Genomic DNA, 20049 nt, shown 5'->3' with positions numbered 1-20049 from the left:
AAACCAGTCATTTATTACCAAATGAGCATTTTGGCTGGGCTGGGTGTGAATACCACTGGAGCAACTCTACTGGGTTTGGGGAATTTGAAAAGGGCTTATTTGCCTGGCTGAGTAATTGCCACACGCTTTCATCTGGGAGTGCAGTTGGGGTCTCAGTTTCTCTCCATGTGAGCCTTTCCACAGGGCTACTTGGTTAGGTGGGTTTCAAGAAAAATGAAAGTTGTCAGTTTTTTAAGGTCTGGGCCCAAAACTGGCCCAGTATCATTTCTCCCATATTGTAATGGTCAAGCAGTTTTACCTTGCCCGGAGTTGGGGGTCATAGGCCCCGCTGCTTGATAGGTAGAATTGCAAAAAATTTGTGAATTTATGATTTTAATCTACTACACACTGAGATCCCAGAAGGGGAAAAATGTTGAAGGAGCACATTTTTCTTCTCCAATGGTCACTTTTTTTTTTTTTTTCTTTCTGAGGCAGTAGTGACTTAACTACTTTGTTGAGTATTGTAGAAGGAACTAGGTGCACTTGACTGAGCCCCTTTTATTTGGGAAAGTCTCCAAAAGGTAGCATGAATTCTAGGCTGCTGTTCTAGCATATGGTAATAAAGTTAGCGAGCTCCTTTTTTGCTAAAAATTATGCTAATATAGATGTAACAGAACTCACTATTGAAACCATTTTAAAGTGCATTCACAATGTTGTGCGACCATGTAATCGTCCAGAACTTTTTCACCACCCAGAAAGGAAACCCTGTAGCCCTTAAGCAGTTACTCATCATGACCTTCTTACTCAGTTCCTGGCAACCACTAGTCTGCTTTCTGACTATGGGTTTACATATTCTGGATATTTCATATAGATGGAATTGCATGGTATGTGGCCTTTTGTGTGTGGCTTCCTTCACTTAGCCTGTTTTCATGGTTCATCCACGTTGTAGCATGTGTCAGTACTTCGTTTTCTTTTGAGGCTGAATGATATGCCATTGTATGGATGTACTGCATTTTATTCATTACTCTGCTGATGGAAACCTACATCGTTTGGGTATTGTGAATAACACTGCTGTAACATCTGATTTGACCTGGTCAGAGGTTGGGGAGGGGTGGGAGGAGACCCTGGCAGTGATTAAGAAGGAAGACTTAAGACAAACTTAGAAGGCGTTTATAAGCTCCCCCACAGTCAGAATAACAGGAGTAGGAGTTTTTGGCCTATGGCCACACTTCCTCAGACTCCAGGGGGTACTACAAGTACAGCAAGATTTAATGTTTGTTGGGTAGTTTGTGTGTCAGGCTTTAGTTTTAGCACGTTGCATGTGGTATATCAGTTATCACAATCTATGGGACAAGTGGTGTCCCCGTTTTATAGGAGCGGGAAATGTTTAACTTGAACAGTGGAGGGGGGCAATGTGGAAATTATTGCCAGAAGGGGTGGCGGGTGGTATTGGCAGGGTTGAGGAAATCTTTCATTGGCATCTATTTTGAGTCATTTCAAACAGTTCCCACCTTCCCCTTCCCAGTTCATAGAGGCTGGGCAGTGGTGTGGTCAGGGCTGGGTGGGGAGCAACATTTCACTGCCCTTGACCCAGGGCCTTGACCCTTGGCTTCTTGGAGGGGTTCTGAGGACTGGGAGAGCAGCTTGTGCTTGCTGTACCCCCCTGGGCCACCAGAGGGCAGTACTTACTCACACCTTGGCCTCCCTGCGGCCACGCTTCAGAACAGAGCAGTAATAGTACTCAACCCCACCAGACTCAATGTCTTTTTAAAACAACTATTAATATTTTTTAATGTCCCATTTAATAAAGCTTACCTAAGCAAATAATACATATGATGCATTAACTCTAAAGGACAAAAAAGAGAAAGTAATATGTAATAAACAAATGGGCTTCAATATGTAATGGCTACACTAGACAAACATCGTGATTGAGTAGTTGAGTGTTTGTGCCCATCGGTGGATCACCATGAATGAAGAATTACAAATGCAGGTGGGTGTTGATGTGTTGTAGTCATGACAAATTAGTGTGATTTTTCTGAAATGATAAACAACTTTTGTTAAAGTTAAAAATAAAATTGTGCTGTCATTACATTCTTGGGAATTTCAGTGAATATTAAAACTGCAAAAAGTATTTCTATTTATGTATAAAATAGAGTTAGATTCTGTGCTCTTACAGTTATAAGCAGGTTTCTTCATTTGGTCCTACATGAATGTCCAGCAGGATATTTGAAAACCAGTTCTTTTTTAAGGTTTTTTTGGGGAGGGAAGAAGTGTCTTCACTGAGAACTCCAGCCTGTACTGGAGGACATGAGATGCCCTATCTCCCCACTGCAGAGTTAAGCCACCTGAGAGCCAGGCTTTGTGTTACAGGCCCTCAAACCCTCCAGAGTGCCTGTCACAGTACCCAGTATGGAGTCACTGAGGACAGTGGACTGACTGAGCCCTTCCTCTATGGCTTGGGGGTGACTCATCCAGCTGGAGTGTATCTACTGGACCCTAAGTATGAGGGTTGATGTAAACTGAAGCCAGGCAGGAGGTGCCCCACATACTCTGCCAGAGAAGAAAATCCAGGGCTCCCCATTTTCTTAGGCAAGGTCCATCCATCCAGAGGGCCCTTCCAATACTCGGCACCCTATGCAGGTGTTCTACTTGTAGTTCTTGGGACAAAAACTGCATGGCTGTGTGAAAGAAAGTTAATTGGTTCCGAAACTCACTTACTGGCCAGAGCTAGCCAGTAGCCCCATAGAGTGGCTACCTCCCATGGCCCTGGTTAGAACAGAGGGATAAGAAAACTTCTTCCTGGAGCCCTGTGGGGGGAAGGGCTCACACTCAGCCCGTGCTGGCCAGTTTGCAGCTTCCTCAGCTGGTGCCCAGCAAGCTGCGTGCCCCCAGCACAGCAGCATCTCCAACCTCAGGTGCTGCCACTGGCACGTGGCTGCCCATTGGAAGGTTTCATTTCGTGTCTTGGCTGTAGCAGCTCTAGTGTTTCTTCCACACTAGGTGTCTTAATCACTGATGGTGTTTACAGTAGGAGGGCAAGTGGGCTGACACCAGCCTGGTCTCACAGAGGTGTCTGTAAAATGGAGACGGGCAGGACTGGGTCAGCGAGTCCTACACTTCATTCCCTCAAGTTCTGTCTTTGCAGTTTTTTATATCTGAAGTACATGGGCTTTTAATGTACTTATCTTGAAGTGACCCAAGGACATAGGATTAGGAAGTATGTGATGTGAAATGACTTACTGGTGAGTGGTTGATTTTAGACACATTTCTGCTCCTAAGACCAATTTCCAAGGGATCGCAATGATAGCCAAGATTCATTTATTTGTCAGAATACAGCATGATCAGGAATGTTCTAAATAAGGTAATGATCTCAGCATTGATTATATATTATCCTCTGACCACTTGATTGGGTCACATGAATTTCAATTTCAGTTGAAGCTTTACTTTCAAAGTACCCTCTCCTCTAATGTGCCAGAGCAGGATGACAAGAGCATCACAAATTACTAAAATGACACCCAAACAACCGTTTCTCAACACATCATGGTTTGTTCACCTGCATTAGAATTTAGTACCAACAGGGATGCAGGAACATGGTCTGGAATAGGATAGAAATTTATGGCCAGTTCATTCTCGACTGCTGCTCTGAAACGACTTACATTTCATTTTAGAGCTTTCATAATTATAGCAATTATCTCTGAAAGATTTTTGTCCACGCTGATTTGGATGAAATTTTCTGGAGCTGATGGGGGCTCCAGAGTATCAAACTGGGACTGCAATAACTCAGGGGGCATAAAATGCCCTTTTCTTTTGAGTAAACGTCCAGAGATGACCTCAAATGTCCCACTCAGATAGACCACAAGGAGCTTCACCTCAGCCAGCTTTCCCTCGTTCCCTGGCTCATCATACTTCACAAGTAAACCATCTTTTCCTTGTATTAGGATGTCTCTGTATGCTTTCTTCAGAGCTGAACAGGCTAAAACCACATGTTGTCCTGAAGTTACATCTCTGTTAAAACAAACAAACAAAAAACAAAGAGCAGGGGAGGAGGAAGAAGTGCTAAAGAATGAAGACATTTAAAATACTTGATGTCAGTTCTAGGTTGAGTCGAGTACTACTTTCCTGCAAGTGGAAGGTGGTACAGAACGGTGGCCAAGATTCAGGCAGTCCTGGCCTTGAGGTAAAGAACATCTACTAGTGAACTGAACCATCTTGGGCAAGGTATATATTTCCCTGACCATCAGCTCATCATCTGTTAAGTGGGGCTGCTCAGAGGACCTGCCCATAGTACTATGGGAAGGAAAAGGGTTATCAAGGTGCTGGGTATACCAGAAGTGCTCTGTGAGTGTTGACTTGGCTCCTGTGGATGAGGGTCGGCTCAGGTGTAGCATGTTAAATTTTTCGAGCACTTACATATTGATACTGTTCTAAGTACTACTCATGCTTCATCTTGTTAATTCTTCACAATAATCTGTGACTAGGAGCTATTTAAAACCCTTTTTCAAATGAAGAGACAGGCTCCTAGAAGCCAAATGGCTAAGATTCCCACGTAGTAGTTGTGGGACTGTCTAGTTTTGTCTCCAGAACCCAACTAGACCATAAGAGTATGTCTGTGGCTGATTAAAATCATGGTTGGTTATTTGATAGAAAAACATTCCATTTCTGGGATTCTTTATCATCAGTCAGCTGTGATTTCAAGAGTATATATTTTTTCCTATACTTTCTGAGGGGTCTTCTTTACTCATTGGCTTATGCTAAGGCCTGATGCTCTTACCTTAGTAAAATTTCATGCAAGTTGCAAAGCCATGGAATCCTGTCCTGAAATTAAAGCAAACACAAAGTGACTTTTCCAGGTATTGTTTGTTTGTACAGAAATATAGTTAATTTTTTCCATTAGTGTTAACTCCAGAGAGCTCTTAGTAGTTTGAGAAGTAGACTATACACAAGGCTGAGAGTCAAGTCATGGGCAGTTAAGCACAGAAACATTTTCCTGATTCAGGCATCGAGGGTTCTTTTCACAATAATAAAAATTACCCTGAAATACCGGTATATATCTCCCTCATCTAAGCTCCCTGTTGTGTGTATATTTTACCTGGTTTTAATATGCTTACAAATCTCCTTTTGTTGTATTGCAGGATTCTATAGGTGCCTCTGGTCTGAGATGCAGGGAGGTATTCACAGGAACCCCAAGGACAGCTACCCTTTGGTCCTTATTCTTTAAATCCCCCTGAACTAAAACTCCAGTCAGATAAAAGTGTTGTGAGGAATTTATATTTTTCGAAAGATAAGACAGAGGACGTTTACATTGCAAACCCTACAGTGTTTCACAAAGACATCCTCCTGAGACATGTTTTCCTTCCTGGAGTAAATACTGATTGGCCATAATGCATTTATTTTAAAAACCTTTTTATTATTGAAAATTTCAAACATACAAAAGCAGACAAAATAGCATAGAACAAACTTCTATGTACTCATAACATGGCTTTAACAATTTTCAACTCAATCTTGTTTTATATTATATCCCAACTATATCCCCACCTGTGCTCCCATCCTTTATTATTTTGATGCACGTTCCAGAAAAACGATGCATTAGAAAAAATCCTTGCTTTTACGTATTTGATTAGTATCATATTACTTAAGATTTCTACATTTATATAAGGAGACTGACCTGCATTTTTTTCTTGTGCAGTCCATATTAAATTTTGATATTTAGGTTATACTATTAGCCTCACAAAATGAGTAGCTTCCCCTCTTATTCTATTTTTGTATATTGTGTACCATATATTATTTTTATGGAGTGAATGTTTGTCTCCCCCAAAATTAATATGTTGAAGCCCTAACCCTCAAGTGATGGTGTTTGGAGGTAATTAGTCTTAGATGAGGTCATGAGGGTGGTGCCCTCATGCAGGGATTAGTGCCCTTCTAAAAAGAAACCAAGGAGCCAGTGCTCACTCTCTCCTGCCTTGCTCAGGAGAGAAAACAGTGAGAAGGCAGCCATCTGCAATCCAGGAAGAGGGCTCTCACCAAGAATATGATGATGCCAACACCTTGTTTTAGATCTTGACTTCCAGCCTCTAGAACTGTGAGAAATGTCTGTCATCTGGGCCTGGGGCCTCTTTTGAGGGGAGATCTCCAATTATAGATTCAATGTCTTGAATAAGCATTGTTATATTCAGGTCTTCCATTATTCAGTTTTGGTACCTGCAACATTTGAGAGAACAGGAAGAGACTGCACATATACAGATCTCTGGGTATTCTGATCTCCAGCCAAATGCAGCGTCAGCAAGGTCATGGTTTCACTGCTGGGTGAAAGCAGACTTGTGTGTCCCTGAGCACTGTCTCTGCCATCAGATCACTGCTATCCAAACCCATTTTCTCATAGTCATTTATATTTTTCAATGAAATTGTCCATTTTATTTGTTTTCAAGTTTATTGACATAAAATTGTTCATGACCCTCTTTTCATTCCTAATCTTAATTATGCTTTTTCCCCCTCTTGCCAGTGTCACCAGGGATTTGTCTATTTGTTAAACAGTTAGTTTTGCTTATCACCTAGTTTTATGTTCCATTAATTTCAGCATTCATTTCTATTTTCTACTTTTTATCACATTCTTCCTTTTAGTTTATTTATTTTTTTCCTACTTGAACACTTAGCTCATTATTTTCCACTCTTGTTTTTCCAAAAGTGTAGAGGCTGTAAGTTTCTTCCTATGTGATGTTTCAATTGCATCCCACAAGTTTTGGTTGATAGCACTTTTGTTGTACATTTCAAAATATTTTGTATTCCCATTTTTAATTTACACATTACTTAAGAATGTTGATTTTTATTTTTCACTTTTACTTTTATAGCTTCTGACCGTTTTAGTGATTTATGATAATATGCTGCTGGAGCTGATGTTCAAGGCTGTCTCATTTATGATAGTTCCTACATGCAAGGATGACCTAACCCAGTACTTAAAAGTAGTGGGCACAATGAATGATCTACTGAGAGACTAACCCATTTGCCAAAGGTCACACAGGCTTAGTGGTAGAGCTTGGTTACCTACATTGTTTTTTATCTCTAGTATAATATCAGTATTATGTTTAAATTATCTTTTATGGTTCACTCCTATCTTCTAGAGTCAAACGTTGCAAACTTAATTCTGATGTTTCAAGGCTTGAATCATTTCAAACTCAAGCTTCACTCCCCGAAACAGAGAAGAGCACCCTTAGAATGCTCTAGAATTAGACCTACTTAATGGTTTAGTGACTGAAGTCCTTCAAGGCAGGACAGAGGAAAGAGTGAGATATTGGGGCACAACTGAGTGTGAGCCAAGTTCACAAAGTAAAAACAACAGTGCTGGACTTTGGCCAGTTCCATTTGGTCCTGTCCTTTGGACATACTTGGTATGTGGGCCTGGCTGGGGCCCCTGCCCTTTGGACCCAGATCTTGACCTTGCCTGCATCACAGTATCTCCTGGGCTACAGCTGGTTAAGCCAATGAATCCATAGTTTATAAATCTGGCTTGAGAGAGACCTCTAGGAAATGGTCTTGTGATAGTGGATATACGAATAAAGGGCTATTATTCATTCATTCCTTCTCTCATTCATTCGTTTACTCACAAATCTGCCACAGATATTCTCTGACACTGTGTGTCAGGCCCTGGGGATGTACAGTGGTTAATAGAAAGGGCCACAATCCCTGACCTTTTGGAGGTAAAATCTAGTTGCATATATAGATAGTAATCAAATTCTCACACCATCAAATGCTAAGTTGTAGCTGGGACATGAGAAGTAAGGGGTGTGTCACCAGGAGAGTTTATTACGAGGTTTTACTTAAATGGGTCAGGGAGGAGAAGATGTGGCACAGGAGCTGAGATGTGAAGGATGAGCAGGGTTAACTTGGTGGCCAGGTGAAGGAAGCACATTCCAGGCAGTGGACAGCAGATTTCAAAGGCCTTGGGAAGGAGCATGGCTGGAGGAGCTGAAAGGGGCCATGGTGGCACCAAGGGAGATAGAGAAGGGGTGCACATCAGCTAAAGAGAGTGGAGTGGGTCAAGGTCATTCTGGCCTAACCATGCACGATTAGGCATTTGGGTGTTTGGTATCGACCCTGAGATTGCTGGAAAACTTCCAAAGGGCCAGATTTGAATTTCCAAAGATCACTGGCTTGGGGTAGATGCTAAAGTCTGGTGATAGTGCAGGCTGATAGGACCTGGGAAGGGAAGATGAACTTCTCCATGTCTGAGATTCTTTCAGGGGCTACATTCTGCACATTAAAATTCTTCAGCGAAGTGTTCTGGCAGACCCTGCCTGAGCCGGAGCAGAGAGTGGGTGCATTGCTTCCGATGCTGAGGTTAGAGAAGGTCAGGGCCAAAGCTAACATTCGCTGAGGCCCCACTGTGTGCCTGGCTTGTGGAGCACTGTCCATGAGTTACATCATGACTCAGGAGCTCAACTATCCCAAACATCGCAAAGATACCAATCTGCGTCACTCAGCTGGAATATATGTGTTGGAAACAGCGAAGATTACCTGGTCGTTCAGCGGAATCCCTTTTCCCATCTTTATTCGATTTTCTTCTGGGTGATAGTCATCTGCATCATAGAATTTCCATCCTAGCTTTAAGAACAAAGTGAAAGGATGTATGTGGCAGGCAGTGCGGCCCACCCTGCTACTTGTTCACCAGCAGCAGCCCAAGGACAACCCGCAGGTGCAGAAGGAAGGTCTGGAATGCCACTTCAAGATCCCTGCTCACAGGCTGCTGCAGCTCCTTTTTTCATTCATCACTGGTTGTAATCACCAAAGAGACAAAATTGCTCCAGTGGTTTTCACAAGCCCTGGGAGGTGCTGTGGCGAGTTTTACAAGCCACTACAGGCCAGAAGAAAGGGTGGGCAAAGGGAGAGGAATGAGACAACACAATGGTACTTGTACGTGGGGGTCATTAGAACAGGTTACCTCGGATGCCAGCAGGGCGCCCACGGTCGATCTGTGGAAAGAACATATGTTCAAGTGACTGCTCTACACTAACCTGCGCGGCGCCTCTTTCCATCCAAGGGTGGCTGCCCCCGCTGGTATTAAAACACCAATAACTGATATTGAAGGAGCGAGAGTGATGCTCTTGACCCTGGAATCTAGAGCCTGACTTTAGTTTCCTCCAGGAATTTAAGTGACATAATTACCCAGTTACCAGTAATTGTTTTCCCCAAAAAGCAATATATAAGATTTCATTAAACTGAAGTTTTTTTGACCCTGTTTTATAGATGTTTATTTTTTGAGAAAAATACTGAAAAACTGGATCAATTAGATCTTGAAACTTTCCTCAACTTCTCCCTCCCTCTTTCCTACCCTACATCCGGCCTGTCAACACGTTTTTGGCTTTTCCTTCAAAATGCCTCCCAGCGTATGACCACTGCTCTTCATTTGCATTGTTCCTCTGACCTCATCTCCCACCATTCAGCCACAATGGTGTCCTTCCTGGTCCAAGAAGGAACCAAGCCTCGGGGTCTTTGCCCTTGCCATCCCCTCTGCCTACAGTGCCCTTGCTCCAGCTATCATTGTGGCTTATTCACTCACTTCTTGTAGGTCTTGGTCAAATACCACTTCCTTTGAGGAGCCTTCCTTGACCATTCTGCCTGGCACTTTGTTCCACCTATGCTCCTGTATTTTTCTCTAGTGCACCTACCACCACCTGGCACACCAGACATGTTTATTCACTTACTGCCTGTTGCCCATACTGGAATGTAAACTGAGGGCAGGGATTTTCTCTGTCCTGGTCACTGTGTCAAGTCAGTGGCATGGAGTAAGGGCCAAGTTGAATAAGTATTTACTGAGTGCATGACTCTCATAACCATAATTATAACCACATAAATCATCTGGTTCAGAACCCCCTCATCTGATCCAAGGCGGAACAGGGTGCTCCCAAAACTCACACAAGCAGCAGCAGAACAAAGACCCAGAGCTCCTATTACATCACGCCAGTCTTAACATCCTCAGCTTCTTCAACTCATACACAGGAAGTCTCAGCCAACATGTTTTATTTTCATTTCAGTTAAGATTCACCAAATTAATTTCTCAAGATTTGAGGCTAAAAATGCCACAATAATTTTGGAAAGCTAGCTCTGCCCTCCTGGAGCAAGAGTCTTGACCACACAGGCAGTCCCTGATTGAGAATACTGTGGGCCTTTGAAAGTTAAGTTAACTTCTGTCTTTTGCCTCCTCTCACCAAAGGCTGCAGTGGCTGTCTTTCCTGATAAAGGGCACAGTTCGATTTTGGTCTAATCAAGAAGCCAAGGCGAGCGCCCCCAGCCAGCCCCAACTTGGCCAGACGGGCCTGGGCAGAGGCTTTGTGGCAGCCAGTGTTCCTCTTCCCTCACAACACTGGCTTCTTCCAGCTTTAGCTGATAAACGCTGATCAGAGAAGGGGAAACAAGGTTAATATATACATTCCCAGAAAGCCCAGGGCGTCGCAGGAGGGAGCTGCCGCTCTGCCTGGCCTGACAAAGGTCTGCAGGAGCCTGGCACCAGGTTTGCCCCCGCGCTTCGGGCTTTGCACCCTCCACCTTGTTCAAAGCCCACCTGACCTCCTCACCCCCGAACACGGGCACTTGTGACCTCCGCGCCACGCCAGGTACCCCAGCGGGCCCCTCTTTTACAAACAAACGGCTTTCGCTAGAGCCTCTCTGCACATGCAGGGAGACGCCGGGTCTCGGATGTAGTGCCGCGCCGGGGGCCCCGGGGGGAGCAGGTTGAAGGGTGGGGAAAGGCAGCAGCTGCCCCGAGCCTCAGTCTACTGCAAGGCGGAGGGGCTGTTCCCAGGGCCTCCCGGTCGTCGCGGGCACGGAGCCGAGACGGGTTTGGCCTGCGCTGTCCCGCACCGTACCGCTTCTTCCCGGGCGTCCCTCTTGCCCCCTGCCCTCCCGGACCTACTTTCCCGAGCCGCTCACGCCCATGATCAGCAGCGCTGCGGACGCCGCCATGGCCTCAGTGCGGCTCCCAGCCGCTTCCGGGGACCCGTGTGCCCTGCCTTCCCGGGCTCGGAGGGAGGAGCAGCACGCGGTCAGGACACGTCACCTCTGCTGCCGCGCCCCGTTCCGTTGCCGCACCCTGTCCTCCTGCCCCGCCGCGTCCCTGGCTAAACCCCGGTCTGCGTCGGCGGGCAAGCGACGCCTGCGGGGGTGGGGGTGGGGAGCGGGAAGCCGGCCCGCAGCCCCTCCACCTGCCACCTGCTGTCCTCCACCCTGGGTCCCTTTTGGCTGCTGGGGCTTCGCCCTCGACGGCCAGACTCTGCTGCTCGTCCACCACCAAATGGAAATATATTTGATTTATTTAAAATGTTATTGCAGGCATCCCTGACTGGGTAGTTCAGTTGGAGCGTCATCCCAATAAGCCAAAGTTTGTGGGTTGGATCCTCATTGGAAACAACTGGTGAACGCAGGGATGGGTGGAACAACAAATTGGTGTCTCCCTTTCTCCCTGTCCCCTCTTCTCTCCGTCTAAAAAAGTCAATAAATTAAAAAGTGTTAAATGTTATTTTTAAAAGAATAAGCAGATAATACACACTTTTCCCACACCAGTGGCAATAAGTATCCATTCCTCAAATGATCCCCCCTCCCATACAGGTAGACGGATATGACATTGGGATCTTGCTGTACATAGTGTTTTGTAACCTGGCAATTTGTTACAATAATATGAGGCGGACATCTTTTGGTGTCAAAGATAGATGAGAGCATAGTAGTACATATCATGGCTGTAGGCCTGTGCTATTTCATCCACTCCTGTTCTCTGGTAAATTAAGGAGAAGGAACACCTCTTTGAAGGGTCCATTTGCTTTAAAACAATGTGTTAATTATGTGGCATTTAAAATATTTGATATAGAATCTAACCTGCTTACACGAACACTTAATACCCTCAGTTGTACAGTGATGAATCAGGATGCTGGACCAGAAGCTTTTGGGGGAAGTCTCCCTGTCATTGGTCTACGAGTTGAACATGTTGCACCACCTATTCCTGAGGGGCATATTCCTGCTGTCCTCATCCTGTATAATGACATTTGACAAAAACACTCTTGACTCACTCTGTGTACAACCATATTATATAGTGTGGTGCCTGCATTTCGTCAGTTTTTTAGAATTGAAAACCATCCCAAGAGAAAGGATGGCTCGGTTGTATCATGGTTGTCCACAGGGTATGAATCTAGTTCATGTAGGATTGCAGCCATACCTGATGATGCATCTCATTGCCTTGGACTCTGCCACGCCACCATGCACATACTAGTGGCTTTGTATCAAGACTCCAGAGACAATTCACACCGAAGAGCCACAGGAAACCTGTTTAATGCATTCAAGTCAACAGCTGTCCTGAGCATCATGCATACAAATTACTCCCCATTAGGTACATCATCATATGTAGCAAATATAGCCACTTAACAACTGGTCCCATCGTATGCTAATTAATATTTTGTCCACAAAGGTTGGTGGTATAGCCCAACTGTTTATGGTCCAGGTTTACATGGTAGCACAGATGACTTCCCTTTTGGCCATCAACACGTTTCTCAAGGAAGTTGACTCAGCTCTTATTTTAATACCTGGAGTTACAGATGAGATACCAAAATTTCACGAGGCTTGGAGACACTTGGAGCAAGAAGCTGGACCCAAGTGACTTCTATATGCCAAGGCTACATTCAGGGGCTGCCTAGGTAGCCCTATCTTCCTTCCCAAAACTTACATCAGCTGCCTTATACCGTGCAACAGAGATAAGTGCCACTATGAAGAATTACCGGCCAGGTTGTCCTGTCCCAGGTGGAATACCTGAAACAAAGCCCTGGGATGCATTTCACAGAAATCTCGAGAAAACAGGGCAGTCAATATTTACTGATGGGCAGTGGGCCATCCTAAGATTGTGTGGTATCATTCAAGACATCATAAATGCTATGCTTGGATCATACAGAAGACACAGAGATGAGTATCCTACTTCAGTGATCAAGGATGATTATAAATAAATAGATAGATAAAATGTTTGACTACAAGCACTTCCCACAACATTTTGCTCAATCTCCTTTGTTACCCAAGTTTATATTACTTGGCATCCTTGAAATGATAAAGCTGACATAAAGCATTTATCTAATAAATATGTCAATTACCCCTGCACTGACTTTGTTTTTCCTACTTAGCCAGAGTGGATAGAGATGTCTTAGGAAGAGAGGCAAACACCCTTTGCTGACTCAATGGGGTGGGAATCAGAAGAATAGGTGACTATCTCTCCCTCTTTTGCCCTCTGATCTGCCAGCAGCCAAACCCCAGTGGCCAAACCCAACTGCAAGGCAGAGACCTGGGCAGTCTGTTGAGTTGGCCCATACATGCCAATCTCCTGGACATAGCAGGGAAGAGAAGGGCAGAGAGTGTATCTGATGGGACAAAGGAAAGACATCCAGTACTTTTCTGCTCTCAATTAATTGCCAGTGACAGCAATTTTCAACTAGTGTGCCACCAGAACTTTTTAAAACATGCACTACCTGACTATTTAGTCAAGGGCAGGGACCTCTTTTCCCTTAAACTGTCAAATTAAAAAAATGACAGCAACCAACACAACAATAGCTGTCCAGTGTGAATGAATCAAAATTATACCTGTTTTTTTTTGTCAGGTCGGCAAAAATTGTATTTTTTGTTGTGTTGCAGAATTTTAGTAAACAGTTCATGTATGCCATGAGATGATAACTGTTGAAAATAGCTGGTCAGTGAGATAATCCTTCTGTGCTTCTAGGACAGCAGAACTCAGAGGTGGCCCTAATAACTAAATTTTACTTTTTTGGGGGTGGGGTCAAGAGGGCTTCCAGAGAGTGCCACCTGCTGTGACTCAAGGGCCACCCTGAGGCTGAACATTGGTCTGGTATTAGGTCCTGTCTGTCTACTGCAGGCACTGCTGTACCAGCTGAGGTCCATGGTGTCCTGGAGACTGGGAGATCCTCAGTGAGGTGCTGTGTGTGTTATTACATGCATGGCTCTGGCACAAGGAGGCTGGCTTAAGGGCTTGCAGCCTGTAGGTAAGAAAGCCCCTGCTTGGTCAGCAATGAGAAAGGGTGTCTGAGGGGAAGCACTTATGAGGAACCTAGAGAGCCTTTAGTTTCCAGCACCCTCCTGGTTTTCTGTGTGCAACCATCTCAAACTTTCTCACCTTTTCTGGAGTCTCAGATTAAATTACTCTTGGCCCACAGTCTCCTTCCCGCTCCACAGATGACTTATTTCAGTTTTCCATTGGCTTCCTCCCATCATTCTTTTAAGATGACACTGCTGAACTCTGGCAGGTGTGGCTCAGTGGATGGAGTGCTGGCCTGCGAACTGCAAGGTCACTGGTTCGATTCCTAATCAGGGCACATGCCTGGGTTGTGGGCCAGGCCCCCAGTTGAGGGTGTGCAAGAGGCAACCGATCCATGTATCTGTCACACATTGATGATTCTCTCCCCCTCTTTCTCCCTCCCTTCCCCTCTCTCTAAAAGTAAATAAAATCTATTAAAAAAAATTTAAAAAAGATGGCACTGCTGAAAGTTTTGGGTATTAGGACTCTTTTTTACTCTGAAAAACTTTAAAATATTTATTAATTTGTTTAGAAATAAAAATAATAAACCCATTACATAGTAACATAACACATTTTAGGGAAAATTATTATTTTCTAAAAAATTATTCATGAGAAGAGTGGCATTATTTTTGCAAACCTCTTTCATGTCTGCCTTAGTAGAAGACTGGAGGATTCCTATACCTGCTTCTGCATTTAATCAATATGTTTTGTTTGAAGTGGATGAAGGAAATGTGCCCTCACATGGACATGTGCATGGAACTGGGCGTGGAGGTGGGGCTAGTATAAAAGCCTTTTAAGAGCGTTGTCCAAATTCTTTTTTAGTATAATATCAAACTTGATAAGTAGTAGTTTCTTCAAGTCTAGTTCCATCGTGGAATCTGAAACCATACCAATGAACTCTTTGTACTCTTACATTAAAATTCCTTCACTATTTCATACTTTGGGTGGACCCTTTACCCATGATTTTGTAAGGCCAAACTTTTTCAGTTGGTTAAAAATATATATTTGCCATAAATTTTTATTTTTAAAAGATTTATTTATTTATTTTTAGAGAGAGAGGAAGGGAGGGAGAAACAAAGGGAGAGAAACATCCATGTGTGGTTGCCTCTTGCATGGCCCCAATTGGGGACCTGGCCTGCAACCCAGGCATGTGCCCTGACTGGGAATCAAACTGGCGACCCTTTAGTTTGCAGGCTGGTGCTCAATCCACTGAGCCACACCAGCCATAGCTTAAATTTTTAAATAATAAAAGTAAAGCTGGACCTTTAAAAATTGATGGTAAAAATGATAACGGTTGAATACTAACGGGAAGCATGACATTGTTTGATATCTTTTATGAGGCATCTATATAAAAAGATTAAAAGCTTAAGTTACAGTTTAACACACTTTGTTGCTTTATTTCCTAAGATTTGACTTCAATGAGTTTAGAGAACACAAGTTCACAGTGCTAAGTCATTAGGTTGACAGCAAGTTCAGGAGGCTCTGACAGATGGTGTTGGATTGTACAGAAATGATGTACAGCTCATTGGTGACAACATTCAGATGCTAACTCAGCCAGCATGGCTCACATATGTTGCCACAGAGAAGGATTCCAATCTGGCTTCATTCAGCCTTGGAAAGTCATTCTTCATGTTCTGTTACAAGCATTTGCATGTGATGTAAATATATGCCCAACCACATGCCATTGGTTTTATTCTTGAACAAACGAAGACCCTTCAACTATTGTGAAAGAGCCCAACTCCATAATCAGTTGTTTGCACATGGTCAATTATTCTTAAAATAGGTTGATATCCCTTTTCCCCACATTAAAACTTGAAGGATTAGGTAAAACAATTCACTTTAGAACCATTAAGCAGGTCAATTGAAATAATAACAACCATCCTTACTTCGCATTGTCATAAAGCAATCCTTTCATTTCAGAAGTATTCGTCGTCGGCAGCCGTCCGTCTCGAGAGACGATGGTGTAGCTTCTTAAGAGTCTATCTGCACCGCCGAGAATGGCTGTGCAGTCCAACTCGGGAGTGACACGGTATCTGTCTCCTCCCGTGTTGAATCGACATCTTGCGATGACGCTGGAGTGTCCTCTCCAGTGAAGCTGAAGCTACAGAGCCTGGGCAGGGTGATATGGAGGGTCTGCTGTTGCCCATGCAGCAGACCCCCCCTCTCTTCGCAGCTGAAGGGTCCAAGGGAAAGACGGAGTCAATACAGCTTGGCTTCAGGTGCGCCGCAGGAGTTGCCGGTGATGACTACAACGTCAAACCGCCTTAGGGACTCCGGCTCCGGATTTTCTGTCGGGGTTTACTCCCCTAGCCTTTCCCCTGAAGAGGTATGCCGCAAGGCAGTGGAGGTTTTTTGGAGTCAGAGTTTTCCTTCTCTGATGTGCCCTGACTGGAAGATCGAACCAGCGACACTTAGCTCGCAGGCCGACGCTCAATCCACTGAGCCAAACCAGCCAGGGGGTTCAGAAGTATTATGCATGAGATAATTCATAAACAGTGTAATGAAACAAAAAAATCCATTTCTGATGGCAGTTTAATTGGAATTATTCCCTCATCATGTGCTAAAAGAAAAACAAAACCAGATTCTCTAAATCATGCACCTTTGTAAAAAAGAATGATAGTATCTCTGTCCTCTTGAAATATATTTCAATTTTTGCTGGAGCTGCCATTAGTGCATCAGGTGCTATCTCAACCCTGGGCACACCACTTAAGTTTGGGAGGCTTACTTTCTTTCAAATAATGGGGAATACTATTCTACCTACCTTATAGTGTTTGAAATGAAGCTGAAAGCATTTGTAAACTGCAAAATGTTACAGAAATAATAATGGCATGTATTAGCTGATACCAATTTAGAAGAAAATTGTTCAGTTTTTAAATCTATTCTTAACTACTACAGCAGCTATTACTATATTACACCAGTAGTAACATACTAGTGAGTTGAAAATATTCCAAGATTAATTGAACAACAAAATCTTTAAAACTATATATATATATATATATATATATATATATATATAACTTTAAAATATATAATGAATATTTAAAATGTTAGTAGGGCTCTGATTGGTGTAGCTCAACTTGTTAGGCATTTCCTGGCAAAGTGAAAGGTTGCTGGTTTGATTCCCTGTCAGGGCAGATGCCTGGGTTGCAGGTTTGATCCCTGCAAGGGGCGTGTACAAGAGGCAACCGATCAATGTTTTCAATGTTTCTCTCTTTTTCTCCCTCCCTTCACCTCGTTCTAAAAATAAATAAATAAAATCTTTAGAAAAGTGTTAGAAGGATATCCATGAAAATTGTGATTTAATGTTAATGTCAACTTTCTCAAATCTTATATAAACAAAGTTATTAGATCACATTTTCCTCTGAAATGGCCACACTATCAAAAGCTACTTGATAGACTTTGGAGACCACCTAAACATGTGGATAATATTTGGAGGAACACAGCCCTGGAGCAGAACCTTTCTTTGCCCCGGGCAGCAGTGAGGAAGGCCTCTTGACTCCCATGATTGCAGACCTGGGAAACGAGGCCCTTCCCAGCCTGCCGGCGCAGTCACACAGCTGTTTCGGTGCTTCTGGTAACCCTGGCTCGTCCTCTCTCCTTTAAACATGGTCAGATATTTTCAGTCAGGAGGATATAGTATTAATGATCATTTTGTGGGTGGAAAAAATTAGATGGAAGTCAAAGGTTTTCCTAAGGTCACAGAGCAAGTGTAATTACCTTCTAAATTTAACTCAATTCTTGTACTTGGATGTGAGGTGATATGTGGCAACTGGAATGAACAGTTTCTCACTTTATAAATTGCTGGAAAATTCACTTTATTTTATACATTCTTACTAGTTTTGTTTCTTGATTTAACTTCTGGCTTTTATCATATGACATTAAAACCAAACTTTTGTTTTAACTTCATACAACACTTCAAAAACCCTTTAGTGTGGCCTTTGTGTTGGGAGTGAAAGGGGAAGCAAAGCAACCATCACTGAATAAGAGTGAATGTGACATGAATCCTCCAAAAAGGCTGCTAGGCCTCAGACAAACTAGAAAAATGTTGGCTTACTAACCTATATTCCTCTGCTCCCACCATTAACCTGCATAGTTACACTGTATGTTAAATAACCTGGATCCTTAACATAAAACACTTTATTTAAAGTTTTTGCGTCTTTAGTTCTGTGTGGTAAGTACGTTGTCATAAGCCCTCGAAAATAAGGGAGTTGATGTTGAAAGAAAAGTAAAAAGAAAAAAAAGTGCTGTCTCATAAATGTGGTTCTGACTATGTATTCAAGGAGAGCAGTCACAATTTTTTTTGGCAATCCCAGTCAGGAAGAAGGAAATCTGAGAATTATCATGCACGTGAAAGGTTCTTTGTTCAAATTCTGAATATTTATTGACATCCAAACCAGGTGATTCAGTTTTTTCTTACCCACACTGGTTGCAGGCGAAATGTCTCCTCTGTCCTGAATGGCAGGGTTGGGATGCCACAGGTTCCAAATGAAATCACCAGCTTCTTTCAGCTTGAGAATGGAAGCACACTGAGCAAATCAGCAAAAAAGATAAGCTTGTCTTCCTTTTAAAAAATTGTGGTAGAACACACATAATATAAAATTTACCATCTTAACCAGTTTTAAGTGGACAGTTCAGTTGTATTAGGTACATCCAGAACTTTTCATCTTGCAAAACTGAAACTCTGTACTCATGAAATAACAGCTCCCCACTTCCACCTGCCGTCAGTTTTTGGTACCCACCAATCTACTTTCTGTTTCTAAGAACTTAACTACTTTAGATACAAGTGGAATTGTACAATATTTGTCTTTTTGTTACTGGCTTATTTCACACAAGATAATGTCCTCAAGGTTCATCCATGTTGTACCATATGACAGATCTTCCTTTCCCTTTAAGACTGAATAATATTTTATTGTATGTATACACCATGTTCTGTTTATCCATTAGTCTGTCTATGCACATCTGGGTTGCTTCTGCCTCTTGGCTATTGTGAATAATGCTGCCATGAACATGAGTGTGCAAATATCTCTTTTTAAAAAACTTAAAATTTTTTATTTTTCAATTATAATTTACATTAAGTATTATTTTGTATTAGTTTCAGGTATACAGCATAGTGGTTAGACAATCATATACTTTACAAAGTGACACCCCCACACCCCAATAAGCCTAGTACCCATCGGGCACCATCTCGTCGTCGGCAGCCGTCCGTCTCGAGAGACGATGGTGTAGCTTCTTAAGAGTCTATCTGCACCGCCGAGAATGGCTGTGCAGTCCGACTCGGGAGTGACACGGTATCTGTCTCCTCCCGTGTTGAATCGACATCTTGCGATGACGCTGGAGTGTCCTCTCCAGTGAAGCTGAAGCTACAGAGCCTGGGCAGGGTGATATGGAGGGTCTGCTGTTGCCCATGCAGCAGACCCCCCCTCTCTTCGCAGCTGAAGGGTCCAAGGGAAAGACGGAGTCAATATAGCTTGGCTTCAGGTGCGCCGCAGGAGTTGCCGGTGATGACTACAACGTCAAACCGCCTTAGGGACTCCGGCTCCGGATTTTCTGTCGGGGTTTACTCCCTTAGCCTTTCCCCTGAAGAGGTATGCCACAAGGCAGCGGAGGTTTTTTGGAGTCAGAGTTTTCCTTCTCTGATGTGCCCTGACTGGAAGATCGAACCAGCGACACTTAGCTCGCAGGCCGACGCTCAATCCACTGAGCCAAACCAGCCAGGGCAGGGGATATTATGCTATAGTATTTAGTTATTCTACTTTTAGTTATATAGGGGACTAGAACCCACCCTATTTCAAAACAAATAAAAAGCCTTTCTTAAAAATAATTTTGGTTATATTACTGGTCTTACAGGAAATATTAAAACCATGTAACATTTAAACATTTTAAAGGAAAATTTTATTTTAATGAGCACTGAAAGGGTAGCTAAAAGGAGTAAGTATGTGAGAATAGTTGATTGCCCTAAGAGAAAATACATTCCATTACAATGACCTGTAATTCAAAGTCTGGCCTAGATATAAGGCAGTTGA

The 20049-nt window shown here is 43.2% G+C and overlaps 1 protein-coding gene across 2 annotated transcripts; it reads right to left on the bottom strand.

The window, feature by feature from the left end:
• Positions 1 to 3280: 3280 nt before the first annotated feature.
• IDNK (IDNK gluconokinase) lies at positions 3281 to 11010 on the bottom strand. 2 transcript variants are annotated; one of them, XM_090274211.1, is made up of 5 exons: positions 10883 to 11010; positions 8912 to 8942; positions 8488 to 8574; positions 4751 to 4794; positions 3281 to 3984 (listed from the first exon to the last, which is right to left on the bottom strand). In XM_090274211.1, the coding sequence occupies exons 1-5, from the start codon at positions 10930 to 10932 to the stop codon at positions 3639 to 3641; spliced, it is 558 nt and encodes a 185-aa protein (XP_090130337.1). In that variant the 5' UTR covers positions 10933 to 11010; the 3' UTR covers positions 3281 to 3638. The 2 variants fall into 2 exon arrangements, with proteins under 2 accessions (XP_090130337.1, XP_090130338.1); XM_090274212.1 differs by having other exon boundaries at positions 8488 to 8570; positions 10883 to 10908.
• Positions 11011 to 20049: the final 9039 nt, after the last annotated feature.

This window comes from Furipterus horrens, unplaced genomic scaffold, assembly GCF_987537825.1.
Source record: "Furipterus horrens unplaced genomic scaffold, mFurHor1.1.pri manual_scaffold_4, whole genome shotgun sequence".
Classification (NCBI taxonomy): Eukaryota; Metazoa; Chordata; class Mammalia; order Chiroptera; family Furipteridae; genus Furipterus; species Furipterus horrens.
The sequence above is the reverse complement of the archived record's forward strand: the minus strand, read 5'-3'. Positions and strand labels throughout refer to the sequence as shown.